This window comes from Gallus gallus, chromosome 10, assembly GCF_016699485.2.
Source record: "Gallus gallus isolate bGalGal1 chromosome 10, bGalGal1.mat.broiler.GRCg7b, whole genome shotgun sequence".
In the NCBI taxonomy this organism is placed as follows: Eukaryota; Metazoa; Chordata; class Aves; order Galliformes; family Phasianidae; genus Gallus; species Gallus gallus.
In genome coordinates, this window is record NC_052541.1 from 12090501 (window position 1) to 12111665 (window position 21165).

At 40.5% G+C, this 21165-nt stretch overlaps 1 protein-coding gene across 2 annotated transcripts in view; it reads left to right on the forward strand.

Annotated features, from left to right (window-relative positions):
- Positions 1-21165, forward strand: part of TMC3 (transmembrane channel like 3) — a 36081-nt gene that overhangs the window by 13565 nt on the left and 1351 nt on the right. Inside the window, exons 6-28 of one of the 2 annotated variants that reach the window (XM_046899052.1) lie at positions 735-924; positions 3134-3302; positions 4418-4959; positions 6129-6272; positions 7184-7259; positions 8598-8679; positions 9367-9473; positions 9841-9939; positions 10032-10174; positions 11572-11719; positions 12208-12251; positions 12409-12556; positions 13327-13436; positions 13578-13656; positions 14166-14363; positions 15535-15663; positions 16347-16414; positions 16633-16761; positions 17794-17904; positions 18395-18520; positions 19844-19922; positions 20106-20148; positions 20747-21044. In XM_046899052.1, coding sequence (XP_046755008.1) covers positions 4844-4959; positions 6129-6272; positions 7184-7259; positions 8598-8679; positions 9367-9473; positions 9841-9939; positions 10032-10174; positions 11572-11719; positions 12208-12251; positions 12409-12556; positions 13327-13436; positions 13578-13656; positions 14166-14363; positions 15535-15663; positions 16347-16414; positions 16633-16761; positions 17794-17904; positions 18395-18520; positions 19844-19922; positions 20106-20148; positions 20747-21044 — 2477 coding nt within the window. In that variant the 5' untranslated portion in view covers positions 735-924; positions 3134-3302; positions 4418-4843. Of the gene's footprint in view, positions 1-734; positions 925-3133; positions 3303-4417; positions 4960-6128; positions 6273-7183; positions 7260-8597; positions 8680-9366; positions 9474-9840; positions 9940-10031; positions 10175-11571; positions 11720-12207; positions 12252-12408; positions 12557-13326; positions 13437-13577; positions 13657-13708; positions 13738-14165; positions 14364-15534; positions 15664-16346; positions 16415-16632; positions 16762-17793; positions 17905-18394; positions 18521-19843; positions 19923-20105; positions 20149-20400; positions 20467-20746; positions 21045-21165 lie in introns of those variants that run through there. The other variant, NM_001005820.2, reaches the window with a different exon arrangement.

Genomic DNA, 21165 nt, shown 5'->3' on the forward strand with positions numbered 1-21165 from the left:
AAGAACCAATCTGCTGAAAGCTGCTCTCAGAGGTGGGGGCTGAGCAGGGATTCTCAGAAGAATTATGAAGAGGTGCTGAATTTGGGATTTTTCCTTGCACAAAAGATGGTTATCGTTTGCTAGTGCCTACAGAGTATCTAAAATGACCTTCCAAGTGATTCAGCAATAGAATTAATAACATTCCTTATGCAATAAGTTAAATTATCTGGATTTTCTTTCTTTTTTCTTTGTGAGCTCTCATCTCTGAGGGGTCGGGAGGAAGGTCAGAAGCTTTACTACTGGTGCTCCAAAGCCCTTGTCTTTGCCAAAAAGCTGCTCAGTTTTGGGTCTCCCTAGCTGAAGACCTTCATCCCATTGCAAAGGGATGCAAAACTGGATGTGTGTTCGTACTGAATATTAGAAATGGTGCAAAACCGTATTCTGATGCTTAGAGGACAATGAAAACCAGACTGAACTGAAACAAAATTTCTGCATGTCAAACACTGACAGTTCTTCATGTCTTTGTCTTGGGCAAAATGAGATAATCTAATGGAAAAATATGTTTCCCAAAGACTTTTAGAAGCAACTGGGCAAATTCAAGGTTTTCATCTCATTCAAACAAACAAAACAAAACAAAAAAAAAAGCTCACCATTCCGTTACTTTTGAACAACTTTTCCTCTCTTTTCTCCTGAAATGTGATTTCTTTTAATTATTATTATTTTAAATGTTCTAAAATTGTCTTCTGTATTTTCAGTGACTCCCTACGTCTGGCTTGTAATGACTCACGTAAGCCTGGAAAATAATTTAGTTACAGTGCTTTCAGAAAGGTCTCTGGTGAAATGAATATGTCTGTAGGATGCACGTCATACCCCTGGTTAGACAAAGCTGCACAAAACACAGATTCCCTCATAGAAGGAATAGCTGCATTCTACCCCACCTGAAAAGTAAGTCGTCTTAGGTTCCCAGTGACTTACTTTCTTGCCACTTGAAAGCAGAAAGCTGCAAGTTATAGGTGCAGTGCCAGGCAAAGAGGGGCTGTGCTGCAGGCCATGTGCATCGCTTGCATTGGCTGTAAAAGCTGATGGGTCGTGCTCTATCCTACCATGGGTCCTGAGTGTGGCTGATCCCTTTGTCCTCAGCCATTCTTAGTGATAGGCTGTAGAATACACATGTAAGCATTCACCTGATTTTGTTCATGACAGTTTCTTGAATTTGATTTATTCTGTTGTGGTTTGTACTGTCACCAAAATGTATATTTTAGAAGTCATGCCCAATCATCTAATGAATAAAAATAGTCCTATTACGATGATGTAAGAGCAGTTAACTACACAAGGAACTTTTTAAATGAGAGATTTTTTTATGTGGGATGTGCATTCACAAGAAAATTGAACCACAGTGAGAGTATTTCCCTTGATCCAAGGCTGATATATGTCAGCCTGGGCTACGAGCATGCATGAACTAAAGAATAAACCTGCTGTATGAAATAAAGTTGTGCAAACAAACTCACGGGGAGGAACCAATTTGACACAGTCCAGTAGAACAATTTTCTCCTAGTAAGTGAACAAAATATTTTTGGCACTGTTACCCTTGAAATCCCATAACTGTTCTAACCCACCTGCTCAACTCTAATATCTTTAGGGGCTAAACAGGTGAACTGAGAATATAGTTTGGGAATGGCACTTATTTCTTTGAAGTCTAGCTGGGCTGTCTTCTGATCATAGTTCTTCCAGCTCTAAAAGTAAATGTCCTCAAACAATGTCAGTGTTGTCGCACAAAACTGGATGCTGAACAGCATCATTGCCTGTCACTGGTTTCTGTGGGGTTCGATGTTTTTAGCATTACTGATAATTACTTCACATAGAGATGCACAAGTTTCCTTCTTGAGTGTTTACTAATAATTTTTAATCTGTAAACACTGTAGTATTCATTCAGAATAAACAAACCCCAGTGCATTTAAGGACTCAGCAGAGCATATTGGTACAGGCAGCTGTGTGTCGTGGCTGCTGGACTGGCTGCTAAGTTGAAAAGCCAACCTAAAGCCCTGCTTCTGAACTGAGTGAATCCTTACTTCTTTAGAGAGCAGCCATTGCAAGGGTCATGGGCCATGGAGGATGCCACCAACTTCAGAGATGAGGTCCTGGAGCCTGCTTTCTATTTTCTCTTAATTAGCACTGTGCATTCTCCCGTCAGATGGACTCTGAATTCATGAGTCTCTGGCTGCTCATTGTGCTTTTAGTGTTTGGTAGTAACTTCACATGACGTATGAGATTCTAGCACTGGCACTATTAGAGCTGTATAAACTTCAGGCTTAAATTGTCGCCTTGTTTTAAGATTTTAGGCTTTCTTCTAATAAAGGGAAAGTAAATTAATATATTCCCTGTTGATCTTTTAAGATATGTCAGCTAATTAAAATCCATATAAATCATGAATGTTGGCTTTTTAATGTTTTTGGTGCTATACAATCATCGCATAAAAGGACACTGCTTTCTCTGTGACCCGTCTAATCACTGGGAACTACCAATGATGTTAAATTTTACTCTCTGATATGGTTCCTTTGGATGAAAACTAGTGCATCTGGAAGCCCAGGGTCTGCTGGGAAGCAGAACAGTGAGACAGAGGAAGAAAAAGTTGGGTTTAACACAGTCTGTTAGCCCTGATGGGACATGTTTGTTAGATGCTCTGCTCGTCTGGCTCAGAATAGTATTTCTGTATGTTACAGGGTGACAAAGAGCCATCTAGATGACAGGTTGCCACTTCTCATTGCTTGAAATGATGCATCTATAGAAAAAAAAAAAAATCAATTTTCTAAATGAGAGCAATGAGTAGACCTAACTGGAATAAGCAGCAAACTAATAGACTTGAGCAGGCTGGCCTGAATAGAGAGGCACTTATCCTCTTGAGCACAGCAGCAGAATCGTGCCCCCAGTTCTGTGCCACTGGCTGCAGTGCAAAGGCAAATAACTAACTACAACCAAGGAAATAATTCAAACTAACATTTTATTGCTTTTAAATTATAAACCTGAAAGCATATCTTGCAGCAGGTCAAAACAGCGGTGCAGTGGGTGTGTTCGCAGCACTGTCTGAATATCAGAGCTTTATAGGGCTTTTCAGACTGAGAACATTCTGGCATTGTTCCCCTATTTGTTTTTCCAGATGGAAAGAAGTGATTAGCCCTTTAATGGAGATGTGAATCGGGGCTGATACATGCCCCTTTTGGCTGCTTGCTTTCACTTGATGGATGCTCTGACATGGAGAAAGGGACATGAGGGCGGTTCTGTCCCATGGATTTGAAGCCAAACAGCAAAGTCCATTCCAAAAGCTGGTGAGTTTAAGTCTATACAGATAGAGCTCTGGCTTATCAGGTTAACAGCCTTTGTTCTACAGATTCTCTATGAAAAAAATAATAACATGCAGCACAGAAAAAGTAAAATTATTATGATCTGTTTTTCATGGGAAGCTGAATACTGGAGTCTCTGTTGTGTCTAAGGGCAGTGTGTACAGAAGATGTTCAGAACACAGTTGGGATCAACAAAGTCAATTCACGGAAAAAGCTATATAGTAAATAAAACATGGCTATGTGGTTCTTCCACCAATGGTTTTTGCTATGTTATATGCCATGTGCATATAACAAAAAGGACTGAAAGGAGTGGTGCAGAGCACAGCTGCCTGCTTTCACTGAATTCTGGACAGGGCATTTCGTTACTGTTCTGAGGCTGTTCTGCTTTGTCCCAGATTTCAGGCGAGGCTTCAGAATAAGATACACCTGGGCTCTGGTCATTACAAGCCTCATTCTTTATGGTCTGAGTTACCTGCATGGTAGTAAGGCTTGTCACTACTGAGTTGCCACTGAGATATTGAACTAAATACATAGAGTACAACAGACAGAACCATAATGGAAAAGTGAGAGTTCTCAGCAAGTGGCAGCATTTTTGATTATCTCAAGGCAGGGGGAAAGAAAGCAGCCTGTGCAATTTAGCAGAGAGAACTTAACGTTCTTTCTGGGGAGAGGCTGCAGTGGTGAGTTACAACACACCACTGATTTATGTAACTGAAAATCTTGCCACATTGTGCACAGAGCTATTAAGGGCAGCAAATTCCGAGTTAGGAACAAGTGAACAGTCTCTGTAAACTCATGCTTAAAGTAAATGTTGAAAATTATACAGTAAGTAATGAAATTGATCATATTTAAGGTGCTGCAGATGTTGGCAAAAAGTGAATTTCTTGGTCGTGTGAGCTTGTCTGAAGGGCTGGTATTTTGATCCCTTCAAAAGAGTAGTCTTAAATCCAGGTGTGGTGAATGCAGGTCATGCTGAGAGGTGGCCTCCCACTATGTGGGGTCTGTCCTCCAGAAAAGAGCCTGGAGCCCTGCAGGAAACTGCCATCACATTTTCTCTGTTATTAAAGACCAAAATACAAACAATTCTTGCTTTACTTCAGCAGGAATTCTCGCTCAAACATGTGAAGCAATGATGTCAGTGGAAACATCACCCAGAGTGGGCCAGCCCAGTGTGGTGGGATGGCACTTGGAGGGATCCCATCACGTTACAAGGGAAGCTTGGCTCTGCATTAAGGACTGCAGCTGGCCCACCCTTGGAGTCTGTTCCCTGCCTTGCTCCTGGGAAGCTCCCTTAGAAGCAGCCTGGCGGGAGCTGCTGTGCACTGCCACTTTAAGGCATGCATGCACTTCCAGGCTCAGGTCCTGCCACTGCTGCAGCACAGGGCGAGATCTTCTGCTTCGGGGCTCAGGACTGCTCACTGCTCTCTGCTCTGTAACGTTTGGCTGCTTCAGAGACGCCTGGCCGGGGGCTCAAGGCTTCTTCCCAGCGTGGCAGAGTCCCACCTGGTGCTGGGGCAGCTGCCACCATGGAAGCAGCACCAGGCACTGCTGCTGCTGCAGCAAAACCTGCAAAGTCCTGCAAGAAGTATCGGATGGGGAAGCGGCACGCCAACATCTACACCTACCAGGAGCCTCCCCACAGGTAGGGATCCTCCTCTCTACTGAAGTGCACATCTTCTTTATAGAGCAGAAAAGGGAGATCTTGTCTATCTTTCATTTAGAGTGCCGTAACATGAAAAAGAACATGAGAAGAATCGCTCCTCTCTCTATATTTAGATGTATTTTAAAGCTGTTTTCTTTTTCCCTTTCTACCAGTCATACTCCCTGCTGCACCATAAACACCTTCACTGTAATTCCAAAGTATAGCAGAGTAGGAAATCTCTATACTTTTCCTTTGTATTATGCATTTTCCTTGAATGTCCATGGTGGCTGAAGGTCAGAGCCAGGAGTGTGGGCTGATGGATCTGCAGTCTGGCCAAGTGCATCCTTCAAATGTTTTTACAGGGCAGCGGTGAGGTTGAATCCAAGTGATTCAAAGGTGTTGCTTTTTAAGCAAAATTGCAGAGAATTTTCCCAACAAAGACTCAGAGATGCAATTGCAAAACTTGCTAGCTCGTGGTTGTTGGAGGTGTTCGGTTCTGTTCACACAAGGGAGTATCTGCTGCTGGCTCATGTGAAATTCCCTGTTTCAAATGGAACAAGAGAGCTGCAGCTAAGTGAACGTGGTGGCAGCATCAGAAGAGAAGATTTAATAATCATCCATAGAAATCTACATCAGAGAGCATGAAATTTTTACACTGTAATTCCTGGTGCGCTGTGGTCCAGTGCTCCTGTCCCCATCAGCAGAGAACAGGAGCAAAGGGGCAGAATGTGCTAAGCCTTTGTTCCCTCTCTGTTCTAACAAGGAAATATTTTATCACTATTAAAACCAAAGTTAAAGGCCAAAACTGCATGGCAAGTAATAAATTTTAAGTGCTTTTGATGGAAAAGTTTAGACAGCACTTTATTCCAGAAAAAAACAGAACTTGTTAGCGTGATGTACAAGCTGGAAACACTCAGAGGAAAGACTGGAATTCAGCTGGTGAACGTGGATGAGTTAGGGAGCTGCAAGTGGTGGGGAGGAAGAGACACATCCCATCAAAGGGGAAGTCATGCAGATTATTCATCAACTTTGAAACAATAGGGTTCTGTGAGTTCCCTCACTTATTGCTGTTAGGTTGCTCTTGTGAATTGGATACTGCACAAACCAACAGATGATGGGGATCTGAATGGGAATAATTTGTCTTGTTTTTCCTCTCGTGGTGTGTTCAGCAACTCAGATGAGGATATCAGTGAAGAGAAGGCTGACAGCCAAGACCCAGAGCAGGTCTTCCAGAACATCCAGTACCAGAAGGAGGTCATGTCCAACATCCGCTGCAGGCCGTGGCCGATGAGGCAGAAGCTGCGGGTGCTCAGGTAACAACACCAAACATACAGTGCAAAGGGTGCATGCCCAACATTTGGACTGAATTCTGTTGTGTCTTTCACACTGTATGTTTGGGATCACTTTATTTTCTTCACCTGGCACTTTTCTCTTAGAAGCCGTCTGATGCTCGGATAGCATTACAGTCCTGAGGAAATCCCAGCAGCGTCCTTGTTTAATCTTGGAAGCAATGAGATTTTGAGGATGGTGAGGCACTGGAACAGCTGCCCAGAAAGCTGTGGGTGCCCCATCCCTGGAGGTGCCCAAGGCCTGGTTGGATGGGACATTGGGCATCCTGAGCTGGTAGGGGCACCCAGCCCGTGGCAGGGGGTTGGAGCTCGATGACATTTGAGGTCTCTTGCAGCCCAAGCCATTCTATGATTTTCCTCTGCTACGCAGTCTGCGACTGTCTGCCTTTCTGCTGCCCCACAGCTTCTGTGTCTATGAGTTTCCAGTGGTCCCCATCCAACTGCTGCTGAGGTCAAAGACTGTGTATGAGTAGAAGTAGGATCACATGAATGCACACCCCTTGGAATCTTGCAAGAGCAATTCTTTTGTATCCACATAAGATGAATCACACTTTTACAGCAATCTTATTTTAGTCATTTTCGTTGTGCCTTGTTGGGTTAAAAGGCCAGAGGGAAAAAAAATAAATGAACAGACAACCCTTCTTGCAATAAAAGTTTTAAATATCAAGTTTTCTCAGGCAAAGCTCTCAGTGTTTTTAATGTGACAGTAAATCTTCAGTAGGAAAAAAAGCTTTGTCTGCTTAGGGATTTCATGGGGAAACCTAATCTACAGCAGTGTTTCAGAGTGTTCTGCTATAGCTGTTTGCTGCTTGTGCAGAACTAGAGGCTCAGAGCACTGGGCTCCGTGTCAAGCAAAATTCCACCTTCTTGTGCAGACAGGCAAAGGAGATTGTGCTGAAGTACGAAGGGAGGCTCACTAGAACCAGAGGTTACCAGGCTGCTGGTGCAGAGGTATGTCTGCTTTTTCTTAAACAATGTCTCTTCTTTATACCAAAGTCATCTGAAGTTTTTATTCACAGATATACGTATGTCTTCTACGTCATTCTGATTTCCAACTGATTCCAGACATTCCAACATCTGATTCCAGATGTGCATTTAGTCATTACAATTTCGCAGATTAATTTAATGTGTGAGGGATGAATCTCCTTGTGTTAACACAGTAGAAGCTTCCTTCTCAAATCATACAAATATTGATGTCTGCCAGAGAGGGTGATGGGAATGGGATGCTAACAATATGATGTTAGTATTCTCTGAAGAGCAATTTCAGCAGACTGTGGGGCCACAGCTCAATAGCTGAGCATGAAAAATGTGTCTAGCTTTTAGTTTGCAAGACAATTCTGCAATAGCTTGTTGTAAATACATTGATAAAGAAGGATTTTGCTTGCATCATATTCAAAGGATTTGAATCTAATCTTAGCAAATCTATTTACACTATTGAAAATAGACTCTGGTCCTAATTACTTGAAACTAATAATATGCAGGAAACTGTTCCTAATATGCAACCGATGGAGAAGAGGTCTTTGGTCATCTAAGCAGTCAATAACATTTGTGTCATCACAGTCGCACAGTGAAAAGTCTACTCATTTATTTCAATTCTAGAAGTCAGGGTTGCAATGGTAAAATAGAACACCATGCATTATATTCATTTGAACAAGTGAAAGGCCACATGCATAACTGTCATCTTTCCTTGTTCTGCCTTTGTGTGTAGCAAATGCAGTGGAAATAGGATGCTGTAAAAATAAATACTGTTTTATGTCTCGGACTTCAGTGGAACTAGGATGTCAACCAGAAAGAGGAGTGCTAAGGGGCTGCAGTATGTGTTAGTAAGTCAGACATTGGGTTTTGTTCTTGGTCATATTCCTCTTTGTATGACAAAATCGAGGCTTTCATCTTAGAGTTCAAAATGATTGTCTGTATCTAATCTAATTGTCTCTACCGCATGTTTCTGCTTGAAGATATTCTGCACAGGGATATAATTCAGAAGTTAATCAGCACCACTCGTTATGTGTAGGGTAACTGTATTATTTCTTTTAGCACATATCAAAGAGTATAACTGGAAAACTCCTTCATAGTACTATTGATACAAACAGAAGCTAAGGAGCCCTCCCACATTTTGTGCTTTTCTAAATCCCACCATGCCCATCTCCACACCGCAGATACAGTCTGAGATGATGATTAAGAACATTGCTGGTATTTCTTGCAATACATCAGCGTCTCTCATATTTCTTTCTTTTCCTCTCCATGCAAAGCTGTCACCTTTCTTTGCTTCTCTGCTTTTTTCTCCCTCAGCTCTGGAGGAAGTTCCTTCGACTGGCATATAATTTTGTGGTGCTCTTCATTCCTTGGGAAATGCGAATTAAAAAAATTGAGAGTAAGTATAAGGATTTAACGGGATGGAAACACAGAGCGTTGGATTAAATGCTGGGTCTTAAGGTTCATGTTTGGATTTACTGAGTCAAATAGTATTTGGGAGGAAGTGTTAAACATGACCTTCCATCAGCAGCATTATTTTGATGTATAATTTTGCTTTTCCTACTTTCCCTGATGCCCTGGGCACTGCACAGATCTCACTGATGATCTTAGTGTGGAGTAACCAAAAAATTAGTAAATATAGAAATAAAAAGTCAGACTTGTCCGTTGCAGCTTTGGTTATAGTTCATCACAGTCCATGGGTCATCATCCTTAGGCCAAGCCCAGGACCAAGCGGTGTGAAGGCACCTCGGCAGTCCTACATTAAATCAGGGCAGCCCTGAACATCACATCAGCGGTTAGGTTGTGCCGCTGTGCTTCCACAGCAGATGGAATTGCTGCATTACATCACCCAGTGTAGCAGCTTCTTGAGTAAATACTGCTGGTAATTGCAGATCCGTCCAACAGAGCTTGTGGCGTAATTGTATTTTCCTCATTGGCACGTCAATGTTTTCTCTACCTTGCTGTTCACACTGCATCGATGAGGCAGGTTTTTCTATTGCTTTAGCCTTCAGGTAGTACTTAATGAATAAATGATGGGAGCTTTTATAGACTGTGCTGCTCAGATAACTATTTTCTACGGTTTAAGGTCATTTTGGGTCTGGAGTTGCCTCTTACTTCATCTTCTTGAGATGGCTATTTGGAATCAATATTGTACTTACCATAATGACAGGAGCATTTGTAGTCTTACCAGAGGTAAGAACACATTGCTAATATTTACAGAAACATGCTTACCCGTTGTGCTTTCCTTTCTGAATTAAACAAATGCCACACTTTAAGGCGTACATCAATTTGAAATGCACAATTTCAAATGAATTATTAAAATAAACACCACTATTAAGAGGGTTGTACATTTTTCTGCCAAAGGATAATTTTGCTATTAGTGTTAGAGATTATATTTTGTCAACATAGTACTAATGCTTTTACAGAATATGTTTGTATCCGATTACTAAAACGGAGAACCAAATCCTAAAAGCTGCAGTTGGTATTGAATATGCCCAGGTCTTGCAAATGTGATTTATAGGTAGAAAAAAAGGCAGCACCTTTTTTCTCCTCTTCCCAGCTACTGGCCGGCGCGCCGTTCGGCAGCACTGTCAGCAAGACCATTCGCCAGGAGGACTTGAAAACTGCACAGGACCTGGACACCATCTGGTCGCTTGGGGCAAGGCTAAAACCACTCTTTACTGTTCTATTACCACTGTTTGACTGTACCTGTTCATTACCACTCTTACTTACAGACTCTGGTCTCTGCAGGGCTACCTCCAGTACTCTGTTTTGTTTTATGGCTACTATGGCAGTGATAGGAAGATTGGGAAAGCAGGATACCGGCTGCCTCTCGCCTACTTCCTGGTTGGCATGGCAGTGTTTGCTTACAGCTTCATCATCCTCTTAAAAAAGTAAGATTTCCCGTTTATGGCTATCTGTAAGCTTGCATGTTCAGGCAGACGTTAATGGCATGTTTATCCCATTTCCTCTGCTTTTATTCTGCACTGTTCTATTAACCTGTTCGCATCTGCTAACGGCAGGGATGCAGATGGAGCTTAATTCTAGTTTGTTCTTTGTCTTGCTGATGTTTATCTTGGTTCTCCCTTCAGTTTCCCACTCCATAAAAGGAGGGCAACATGGATTTAGGTGCTTTGTGTTATTATAGTGTGAGGTGGAAGTTTCTTCTGTTTTTTTTCTAGTATAAATATTGTTCTGACAGAAACTTAAATTTTATGTATAATGCTTTTAGGCACTACTATTCTCGCCTACTGAAATACTAATACAAAAGTTGTGTCATAGCCTTTGCATCGTTTCAGCTGATAGGTAGCATCCCATTCACACTGAGCTTAATTCCTGTGCTGTTTGAAGGCCAGGAGGTAGGAGAGAGCAAGACTGCAAGTGCTGGCCATAAAATCGAGGCATGTGCAGTGCCTAGTGGGGGTGAGGTTGCTCTGTCCTCTTGGTTCACTTTCCCTTCCCTTCTGGATGCCTATTTGGCATAGTGCAGTCTAGGGCAATTTTTAAGTGTTGTCTGTAATAACTCCGCTTCAAAACCAATCCTTCCCTTTCCATCTATTTTTATTCTACCTTCTAGTTTGATCCAAGGGTCACCAGTGTTCTTGATGCTGATTTACACATCTGCAGTTTCACGATGTGATTAGCTTTTCTCTTTCTGATTTAGCCCACTGACTTCTTGCCTGCCTGATTATTGTTCCCTATATAACACTGTCCATTTGGCTGCCCTTCCTTTCATAAGCTATTAATCTTCATTTCTTAGACTTTGCAACATTCTGCCCTTTTGTCTGAGCCAAGTAGATGTTTTTTTTTTTCCTTTTTCCCAGGGTCTGTAAAACATCACTGGGTTTCTATTTAACAATAACATAATTTTTGAGGATGAAAATAAACAGAAAAGAAAACATGTCTTTTGCATGATCACTAGTTTTTCCAGATCGGATCATACTCACAGTAATAGTGATTTTGTGTTAGTGTCTTCTAGCTGAACCCTACCTGGTGATCTTAAAAATGTTTAAGTTCACAGCTGTAGGGAGATATTACTTGCATTGTTTGTCAGGTATGAAAAATGCAATCAGTGAATCTCTTCTGCACAAGAGCAAAAGTCAAGTTCATCCTCAGAACCTCACCCTGCTTTATTTTCTTCATAAAATTGCCAGCAATTACACTGATTGCCACAAACTTTTTGAGCATCTAAAAAGAAACTGAAAACTGTGAACCATACCAGTGATTTGAGACATGTCTTCGCACATCAACTTCAATCATATTTTCTTTTCTTCTATTTTTCTACTCACAGAATGGCAAAGAACTCAAGAATGAGTCTAGCAAGTGCTTCTGATGAAAACTACACTTTCTGCTGGAGGCTGTTCTGTGCCTGGGATTATTTAATAGGAAACCCTGAGGCTGCAGAGAGCAAAGCGGCTGCCATAGTTAATAGCATTCGGGTAATCAACCTCTCTACAAATTATTTTTTTTGGTAATTTGGAATTTAAATACGCCTTTCATTTCTTTGTGCTCCTTATTGTCTCCTGGTATTCACCAATGGATGCATTTGCCTGGGGGAGGTTATCACACCTCCGTGTGGTACTGCAGTCACATTGCGCTTGCTGACACCACCACTTCATTTCATATGTCTCTTCTGTTCCTATGTGGCTGTTGTGTTCTGTTTATTGTTACCGTATGTGTGAAAAGAAGCTAAAAAAATAGAAACAAATCTGCTTGTGATGCAATTTCATTGAACAGGAGAATAAAAATTATGTTAACAATGTAAAAACACGGATATATTTCATCTCTCTGTAATAAATGGCCCAGGGGGTACCTGACAGCTGCATCAATATTGGAAAGCTTTTTATTAGTATGCTTGATGCCTTCTATGAAAGGTGAACATTATTTTGGCAGAACGCTATTTAATATATGTATTTTTTCTTTCAAGGAGGCTATATTGGAAGAGCAGGAAAAGAAGAAAAGCAAAAACCTGTATGTATGTAAGATTGGAGGCACTTTCCAAAGCACTGCTTCAATGCAGGCAGCAGGGCTACTGTGATTGTTTCATGCCTATAAAAGCCACGTTAGAAAAGAGCCCTGGTGTAATAAGGCAGCCCGCTATATTGGCTGGGTGGTTTTTGTTTTTTAGGGCGGTGACAATCAGCTTAAGGATTATTGCAAACATCCTCGTGCTTCTCTCGCTCACTGGAAGTATTTACATCATTTACTTCGTTGTGGATCGATCCCAAAAGTTAGAGAACAACAAGAGGGAATTGACTCTATGGGAAAAAAATGAGGTACGCCATATTTGTCACTGCTGTGTTAGAAGCAGGATTGTTGTCTCAGGGCTCTCTGTATTGATAGTGTGCACTGAGGTGTAAACTGCAAGCGATGAGCTGGGAGAAATGAGCAGTGGGAGTGCCGAGCTGTGCTTACCTGGAGCTCTGCATGCCTGCTCCCTCTGTCTGCAAGGTGTCAGCAGAGCAGGTGTGGGCAACGAGGTGCTGCAAGACCTCATTTCACTGAGACCACAGTTCTACCTGGCTCTTATTTCATGAGGATAGTTTGAATTCTCTTTTGTGCCCATGATTGAGCTGAGTGAACACTGAGCCAAAGAGCTAGGAAGGGCTGTTAAAGAGGAATCAGCTTTGACAATGGCTATTGATGTCAGCTGAAGAATACTGCATGTTCTGTGAATATTTTTATTCAGAGGAAGGATTGGATGCTGAGAATAGGAAGTAAGTGGGTACAGAGAACGACCCATCCATTTCAGAGGAAGATGTTTTCTTTATATTTCCAACATGGTGAATTTTGATATTAATAAGCTAATAACTTTAAAGCTAGAATATAATTATCTACAGCAAAGATTCCTGAGTGATATTTCAGGTCTTTAATTTTGGATCCCAACTGCAGTTATTAAGAATGTCAGTGATAATTTTTCAAAGTATATTCTCCAAAAAAAGCAGTTACAAAAGCATGAGCATCAGCAATATTTCAGTCAGCAGCCAAGGCACCATAGGATATCAGCATGCAAACTACAACAGCACCGTGCCTTTCTGTTCTGTAGGTAAGCGTAGTTGTGTCACTGATTACCATGATTGCACCCTCTGCTTTTGAACTCGTGGCAGCTCTAGAGATGTACCATCCGAGGACCACTCTTCGCTTTCAGCTTGCAAGGTATGGACATTATGCAGTGTAGGAAGAATGTGAAGAACAAGGGAGGAAGTAGACAGTTCTGATCGTGTTTTATTTCTGCCAGACAGGAGGATATATTAAAAGTCCATGGGATGTTGATATCCTATGTCTTATCGTTTTCAGAGTTCTTGTTCTGTATCTGGGAAATCTCTACAGTTTGATCATTGCTCTCCTGGATAAAGTGAACAGTATGAGTGTCACTGTAAGTTTAATGTTTGCTAATGTGCAAAATGACTTGACTTTACAACAGAAAGAATTCCATCTACAGTATATATCAAGTCAGGTGAAAACTAGTTTGAAATCCTAGCATTAAAGCACGCTACAGTTTGAAAGGATTATAAAATTGATTTTGTAATGTTCACTTATGAATACTTGTCTTTTGGATAACTGATCCATTTGATTGCTGGCGTGTAGTAAAATAAATAATACATTTATGTGCATTCCTCAACTACTTAAATGTCAGCATTTTAGGTAGTTGGAGGTATTGGACCTAAAATCAGCTTCTATCTCTGTCTTAAAAAACTTCCACCTGCACCTGTACTTTGGCAGCTACCTGAAAGTCACCTAATTGCTGCTTGAAAACACATGAAGTGGTTTCATGTGTACATATGCCTTGTTGAGGGCACGAGGCTTTTGCATGCATGCAGGTATAAAGGCAGAGAGAAAAAGTACAGGTGAAAATGCAGCTTTCAAGACATTTGGTTTTTTCAGGTTAGCAACAATTCTACCCCCTCTTCTGCAACTGGAACTCCTGCTAAAGAAGACACTTTATCTGCAACTATTTCTGATGCACAAATGAATAGCAGCGAATCTCACGCTCAAAGCTTGCCAACCGCTGGTTCACTGGTTAACAACACAGCTTCCTCTAACTCTGCCCAAAACCAGTGCTGGGAGACCTACGTTGGTCAAGTATGTCACTGTTATATTATTCATTATTAAAATTACTCCTAACTCCTCTGTTACCAGAAGTTAAAGCCATGTCATGCTGTGTTCAATTTTAGAGATTTTCTTGGTGTAAATTCCAGAAATTTAGCTAAGGGCTGTATAGAAAGAGTGAAGATTGTGCAAATTGCTATAGCCACGCATAAGAGCTTTGTTTGTTGTTCAGTATATACAATGTGCTTAGTGTTGTCCAAGTGCCCTTAGCCAGCCTTCAGTCTCTGTCTTCAGCTCTGCACAGGCAGATCTCTACTGATGCGTGATGCAGATAGATTGCATTTTAATAGGATGCATAGTACAAAGGTTGTCATTTGATCCTGATGTACTTTGGTCACTGTCAGTGCTGCACTCATCTACTGCCCAGGCCACTAAAGGAAAAATGATGCTAGCACACTTCTGGCTTGCTTAGCTCTTTGTTCCAGAGTGAGCAATATTAAAGGTCTTTTTTGATCATCAGGAGCCAAATTTCCTCCTAGGTTTATTAGGCTGATTTCTATTCTGCCTGCTGTCCTCCCTATTCCACAGGCATCAGGTATTTTTTTTTAATTGTTCTTTTTTTTCTTCTTTTACCGCATGGGTTAAATATATATATATGTAAAAGATAATCTTTTCTACTTAATTGTATGTTTTCAAGGCTCAATTAATTAAGGAGTAACTCCATTAATCTGTAAGCACTAAACAGATTTCTGTTGTGGCTTGGTGACCCTACTGTCATTGGGCTGTGGTTTTCTGTGAACAATAAGCATTTCTCCTTGCAAAGCACTTATTAAGTGTTTATTTCAAGAGTCAATAGAACAAAGGATTTGGTACAACAGAGTAAATAGCTACATCCTGTCTCTCTAGATAAATTTTCAGTAAGCTCATTAGAAAGAAAGGTTGAAATCACTATGCCCAGAGTTTTATTGCTGCAAACTGTAGAAGGCACACCTGGAAGTCTGATTATGTTTGTTCTTTATGTCAGAGCAAAGGCAAGTAAGGGAAAAGTCAAACAGGAAATGCTTATAAGAAACTACATATAAAATCATGCTTCATCAGGGTACTAAGCATGATCCAAAATAGGAAATGCAAGTATAAATGCACAAGAGCTGTATGCAAGGCAGTTTCGGAGTGACTCAATATGTTGGAACAACATGTATTACAGGAGATGCTAAAGCTGTCCATCATCGACATGATATTCACAGTTGCGAGCATCCTGCTAATTGATTTCTTCCGTGGACTCTGTGTCCGATATTTAAGTGATTGCTGGTGCTGGGACCTAGAAAGCAAGTTTGTAAGTACATGCTTTTATTTTATGAAACTAAAGTGCTAGAGACGTGCAGAGTCCTTCCCGTAGTACTGGATGTTCTGAAAGCCTTTTGATAGGTCAGTAATTTCTACATAGCACAATCTATAAAGGCGCAACTCACACTGAGCTTTATTTAGAGAGTACGGGATAAATGCTGCAATTGGGTATTTTTCTCAGGCCTACTCCTATGGCTGTGGTGCACAAACTTTTGTCTTTCCCAAAATGAGATCGTGGAACAATCCCACAGAAAAAGATGAGTAATTTGTTGGCCTTTAGGAAACAGAGGGAATGGGTTGCATCCTACATCCTCCTTTCTGTAGCTGTAACAACTGTCCTTAATAGTGATCCAAGAAGCAATAAGAAAAGGCATATAACTCTTTAAAGAAATTACTGTAGTATTTGTTTAGCAAGCAGCTGTAGGCACGAAAGGCTCAAGTCTGTACCTTGTCCTTGAGTAAACAAAGTAAACTAGAGATGAATCAGTTTATCTAATCCCTTGACACTGAGTAGGTTTTACTGGGTTCTGTCTGCCAGAAGGTGGTATTTGATCCAGATATTTCAGGCCATGTGCTGTCTGAAAATGGAGTCAGCCAAACGACTCTAATAAGTGATCCAGAAAAAAAGAAAAAATAAGATTAAGTATTTATCCTACACTCTTTTTCTTGTAGCCAGAATATGGAGAATTCAAAATTGCAGAGAATGTACTGCATTTGGTCTACAATCAAGGAATGATCTGGTATGTAACCCATAAGCAATCTGATTCATTACGAAGTATGACAATTCTCAGTGAAAGGTATTCAAGCAAGATATTAGCAATGCATTCTCTTATACTTTATTATAGTAAGGGGTTGTCTGCTGGTAGTGACCTGTTGCTTATCTATTCTTTTCATACAACGCTTTGCTGTTAAAATTGCTGCAGGAACACTGAGCACTGACATGACATTGTTCTTCCAGGATGGGAGCCTTCTTTTCACCTTGTTTACCAGCATTCAATGTCCTCAAGTTGATTGGACTCATGTACCTGAGGAGCTGGGCTGTGTTAACGTGTAACGTACCACATCAGCAGGTTTTCAGAGCCTCTCGGTTAGTCCAAATAAGAATGTTAGATAATAAATGAAACGCAGTCAATGGAAATGTCTTCTGTATGCAGAAACAAAACAAAAGGAGCTTTTAGTTCTGCAAAATTACAGTCAAGATAGACAGATATCAAAGGTCTGTGAAGAATAAAAGTAGTTACCAAGAAATTGGAGAGTTTGGAGTTACAGCAGGGTAGTTAGATAAACACAAAAGAGACTCAAGTGGGATTGAATTGCCCGAGGCTCGTTTGTGATTGTACTGAAAACTTTGGATATTCCCTCCAAGAAGGCAAGGTATGAGTTTCCATGGGCAGTATCCAGGGCAGAAGGACTCATCAGCAATCGTGGCTTTTCACAGAGGAAATCAAGCAGTACCGTCAAAAGTATTTTTATTGTGGAAGTTTGGGGGTAATTAGAAATCAAACTAAATAATATGTCACATAATATCCCCAAACCGGGAACTGTGGCCTGACACAGATTATTTATTTCAGTAGAAATCTGATTAAGTGCAATAAGCTCCATGTGTAAATCATAGCAAGTCCAATAGCTTGATGTTTCTTTTCATGAAAACTATTAAGTATCCTATTTTATCTGCTGCATCACACGATAGAACTTCCCCTTTTTTATGCTATCAGGATGAATATCAGAATTATTTTTTCAAACTGAGATAACTTAGGGCATCTTTATGTCTTAAGAATCGATTCTTTCTAATATGTTCTGAAGATGAATCAAATTCTGCTTCTTTTTTCTTATTTTTCCCAACAAAACCGGACAGTCAGATGAGTTTTTATAGAACAGTGCTATAAACAGTTCTCTGGCTGTAGCAGCAGTATCTGGAAAGCAGGACAAATAGAATTTTGACCATTAAGGGTCTGTTTAAAGTGGCTCTGTTCAGACTTTTTAATCAGAACAGAATGATTTTGATCTTTCAGAAACGTAGATCTTGAACCTGTTAGGTAGATGAAGACTTGCATCTTTCACGTTGCTTCTGTTTTTCTCTCTGATTAGGGTAACCTGAAACATTTATGCCTTCTTGCAGATCCAATAATTTCTACTTGGCCATGTTGCTGTTCATGTTGTTTTTATGCATGTTGCCAACAATTTTTGCTATTGCCCGATACAAGCCATCTCTAAGCTGTGGTCCCTTCAGGTAAGTTATGATGGACTAATGAAAATTACAACAATTTTATTTCACTCTCAATAAATTAATCAGGTCTAACAATACTCAAATTATCAGTAAACAGTAGTTTTTGGATGGGGCAGTGCTTTCATGCTGCCCGTGTTTTCCAGTTTAAGAATGAATTAGTTGAATATGTCATCATCCTAAGTGAGGTTACGTGTTTTGCTTTATGTACATGGTTCCACCTGTTCACGTTTAAATGCTGCAATGTGCCATCAAGAAATTTAGCACATACTGGTACCCTTCAAGCCTGCTCAATGCTTTTGCACTCGTAGAAATCTGTTTAAAATGTAACTAATGAACAAGTAGCCTTTATCTTTTGTTTTTGGTTTTTTTTTTTTCCCCTTGAGTATACTGTATATAAGTGGTCTTGGATTATTTTATTCAGTGAAACACTGCTTAAAAAATGGACGTACCAAGGATTTTCTGCAATTTAATTTACTTTTTCTTTCCCCTGTAGTGGACAAGAAAAAATATATGATATTGTTTCTGAAACAATTCAAAATGATTTTCCTGCGTGGTTCAACTCAGTGATTGCTTATATCAGCAGTCCTGTGGTGGTCCTCCCTGCACTCTTACTTCTATTGTAAGTACTTTGTTTCTCATAGCAAATTTAACTCGATTGTGTTAATACTGACTTCATCTCTGGACAGTCACATGTTGATACTGAGGAACAAGCAGTGTATTACTGTAACTTTATTAAACATATATGAAGGAAAAAACCAACCTTGCTGAATGTATGGTATAAGCATCAGATGGGAATGAGAGTATGTTAAAAAATACTGTCACCCTATTTTCAAAAGACTGCCCAGAAGAGGACACTGTGTTAAAGAAGTTAATTCTGTTGTGTCAAGGCTTACAATGCCCTTGGCTCCAGGAAGTTTTAAGATCCTTCTTCCCTCTCAAGATTGCCTCAGAAGTTAATTTTCCATTTCCTCAGGGTGATTAGTTCAGCTTAGACTGAACTCTGTTCACAGGCGTATCATTGAAAGAAGCTACCCAGTCACACTGATTCCTGCCAAGATAAATCAATTATGAAGGTCTGCTCTTAAGTGTTAATGTAATATAGCTTCCTGCAGACCATCCAGTGGAAGTCCTTTCTTACGCCAGTCTCTAAATAATTGTTCACAGCTGGGAATTAATATTTACTTTGAGCTGTTGGAAATCCACTTTGTTTCTGTGAAGTATCATTTGCTTTGCAGGTGCCTTTCTATCATTTTTCCCCACAAACAGATGAGCGCAGTTTGTCCCACCAGCTTGGTTTTCAGATAAATTGAAAAGACCTAAAGCAGTATTTACTATTTGTAGCTTTTTCCTCTAAGGTCATATTTACAAATTCAAGCAAGTCTATTGACTGTTTCAAACTGATGAATAAGTACCTACATAAATGTTTATGCTGTCTAGTCCAGCTATGAGTCTGCTTCATTTGAAAGCCATTGTCAGGCCAGATCTGATGTGCCAGTGTTGTTATAACAAGGTGTTATTCCAGCCAGCCAACAAAATGACAGTGGAATGAGCTTGCAACTCAGCTGTAGTTCAGTAACCTTGGGCGGAAGGAGAGGGGGGGAATGGAATAAAAAAAGAGGAGAAAGCATCTATCAAAATTTTCATTTAGAGTGTGTCCAAAACTGAAACAGAATAAGCTAGAAACACACAGGGCTACACGCACAATAAAAAGACTTGTAAAAAGCGCAGGCACAATTAGACCTGCAGTTAAATCTGTTTTCAGTATCATTTGTTATACTTGCATATATGCTTGCCTGAAAGAAAGGCGTGATTCATTATCATAGTACAAAGGAAATACTGGAATACAAGGTCTGACTTCACCATTCTGATGACTCGTAAACCTTCAAGGACAAAACAGTCAAGAAAGCTTATTGTGACTCATAACTACCTCTTTCACTTCTAGCATGCTGATCTATTACCTACAAAGTATTGCAAGATCACTGAAATTCACCAACAATCAGCTGAGAATGAAGATCCAAGCAGTAAGTAGAGCTCAAAGTACTTTCACATACAAATTGGTGGGTTCTCAGGAAAGTGCTAGCCTAATTAATGTCACTTTCAGTATTTCACAATGTAAATCCAACCTGCCTTTGCAATACTGTATGCAGTACTGGATTTACTTTCTAGTCCATAATAACCTTCTCACTCTCCTGAATGCGTTTTAGGAAAGAACTGAAGATAAGAAAAAGGTGGTTCAAATGGCAGTAGGTAAGTTGTTGAGCTTAGGAAATTCCACTGTTAACAAGGGATTTGGACATGAAGATATTTTGATTTCTCATGCACACAGGGAGGTTCAACTATATTTAAAAAAAAAACTTTCCTGTGTAGTCACGCTTTTAGATGGCTTTTGAGCCCAGCTTGACTTAATCTTGGCAGCACTGAAAGCCAAGGCCTGTAGTTTACACCTAAAGCCTGCTGAGATCTCTGTGCTGGGTATTTTCTTGCTTTTACTACTCATAGGACAGAACCTAGTGGACATTCCTGATGATCAAATCATGTCAGATTTTACTCAGAATTCAGAGGGTAGTAAGCAGAAGAGGGGGAAAGGGAACGGCCTCTTTTCTTTGACCTCTCTAGGTTTAACATCTCATCTGCAATGAAGAGATTTCAGACTTAATCTACTGTGCCTGAGGGGATTTGTGTCTACACCTTTTGCCTCTCAGATTTTAGCAATGAGAAACCATTTTAGTATTAGATTCTCTGGCCTTTGGGTAAATTTAAGCCAGTGCATTCACACAATTCTAAATTTAAAGGCCTTCTAAATTTAGAAGCCTGGAGAGTTCCTGTGATAAATTCTGTTTTCTAGCCAGATTCCAGAGTCTGGATGGGAGTGACAAAAGACCAGACAAAGACGGTGGTCTTATTAGCCAGGAGTCTTCTGTTCGGGCCTCAACCCCACGGAAGAATGGCAGTGTCTTGAACTTTGAGTCTCCTGTGAGCAAAGGCACCAGAATACAAACCATCTCCCAGACTGTGCCCCACGCCGTGCCCTCAACTGATGTAGCAAGACCTGTCAACACAACTCCCACAACTTCAGCTTCTTTAACACCAGCTCCCTCAGTATCAAGTGCACAGAAACCAAGAAACGACCATACCACTAACAGGCAAGACTGGTTTGGTTTTGTACAACAGCTTGGGGAATTATTTAAAAGCAGAGTCATTTGTGGGCGCTATTCAGAATGCCGGTAACACTCTGAATATCTTGTTTTAATTACATTGGTAAGC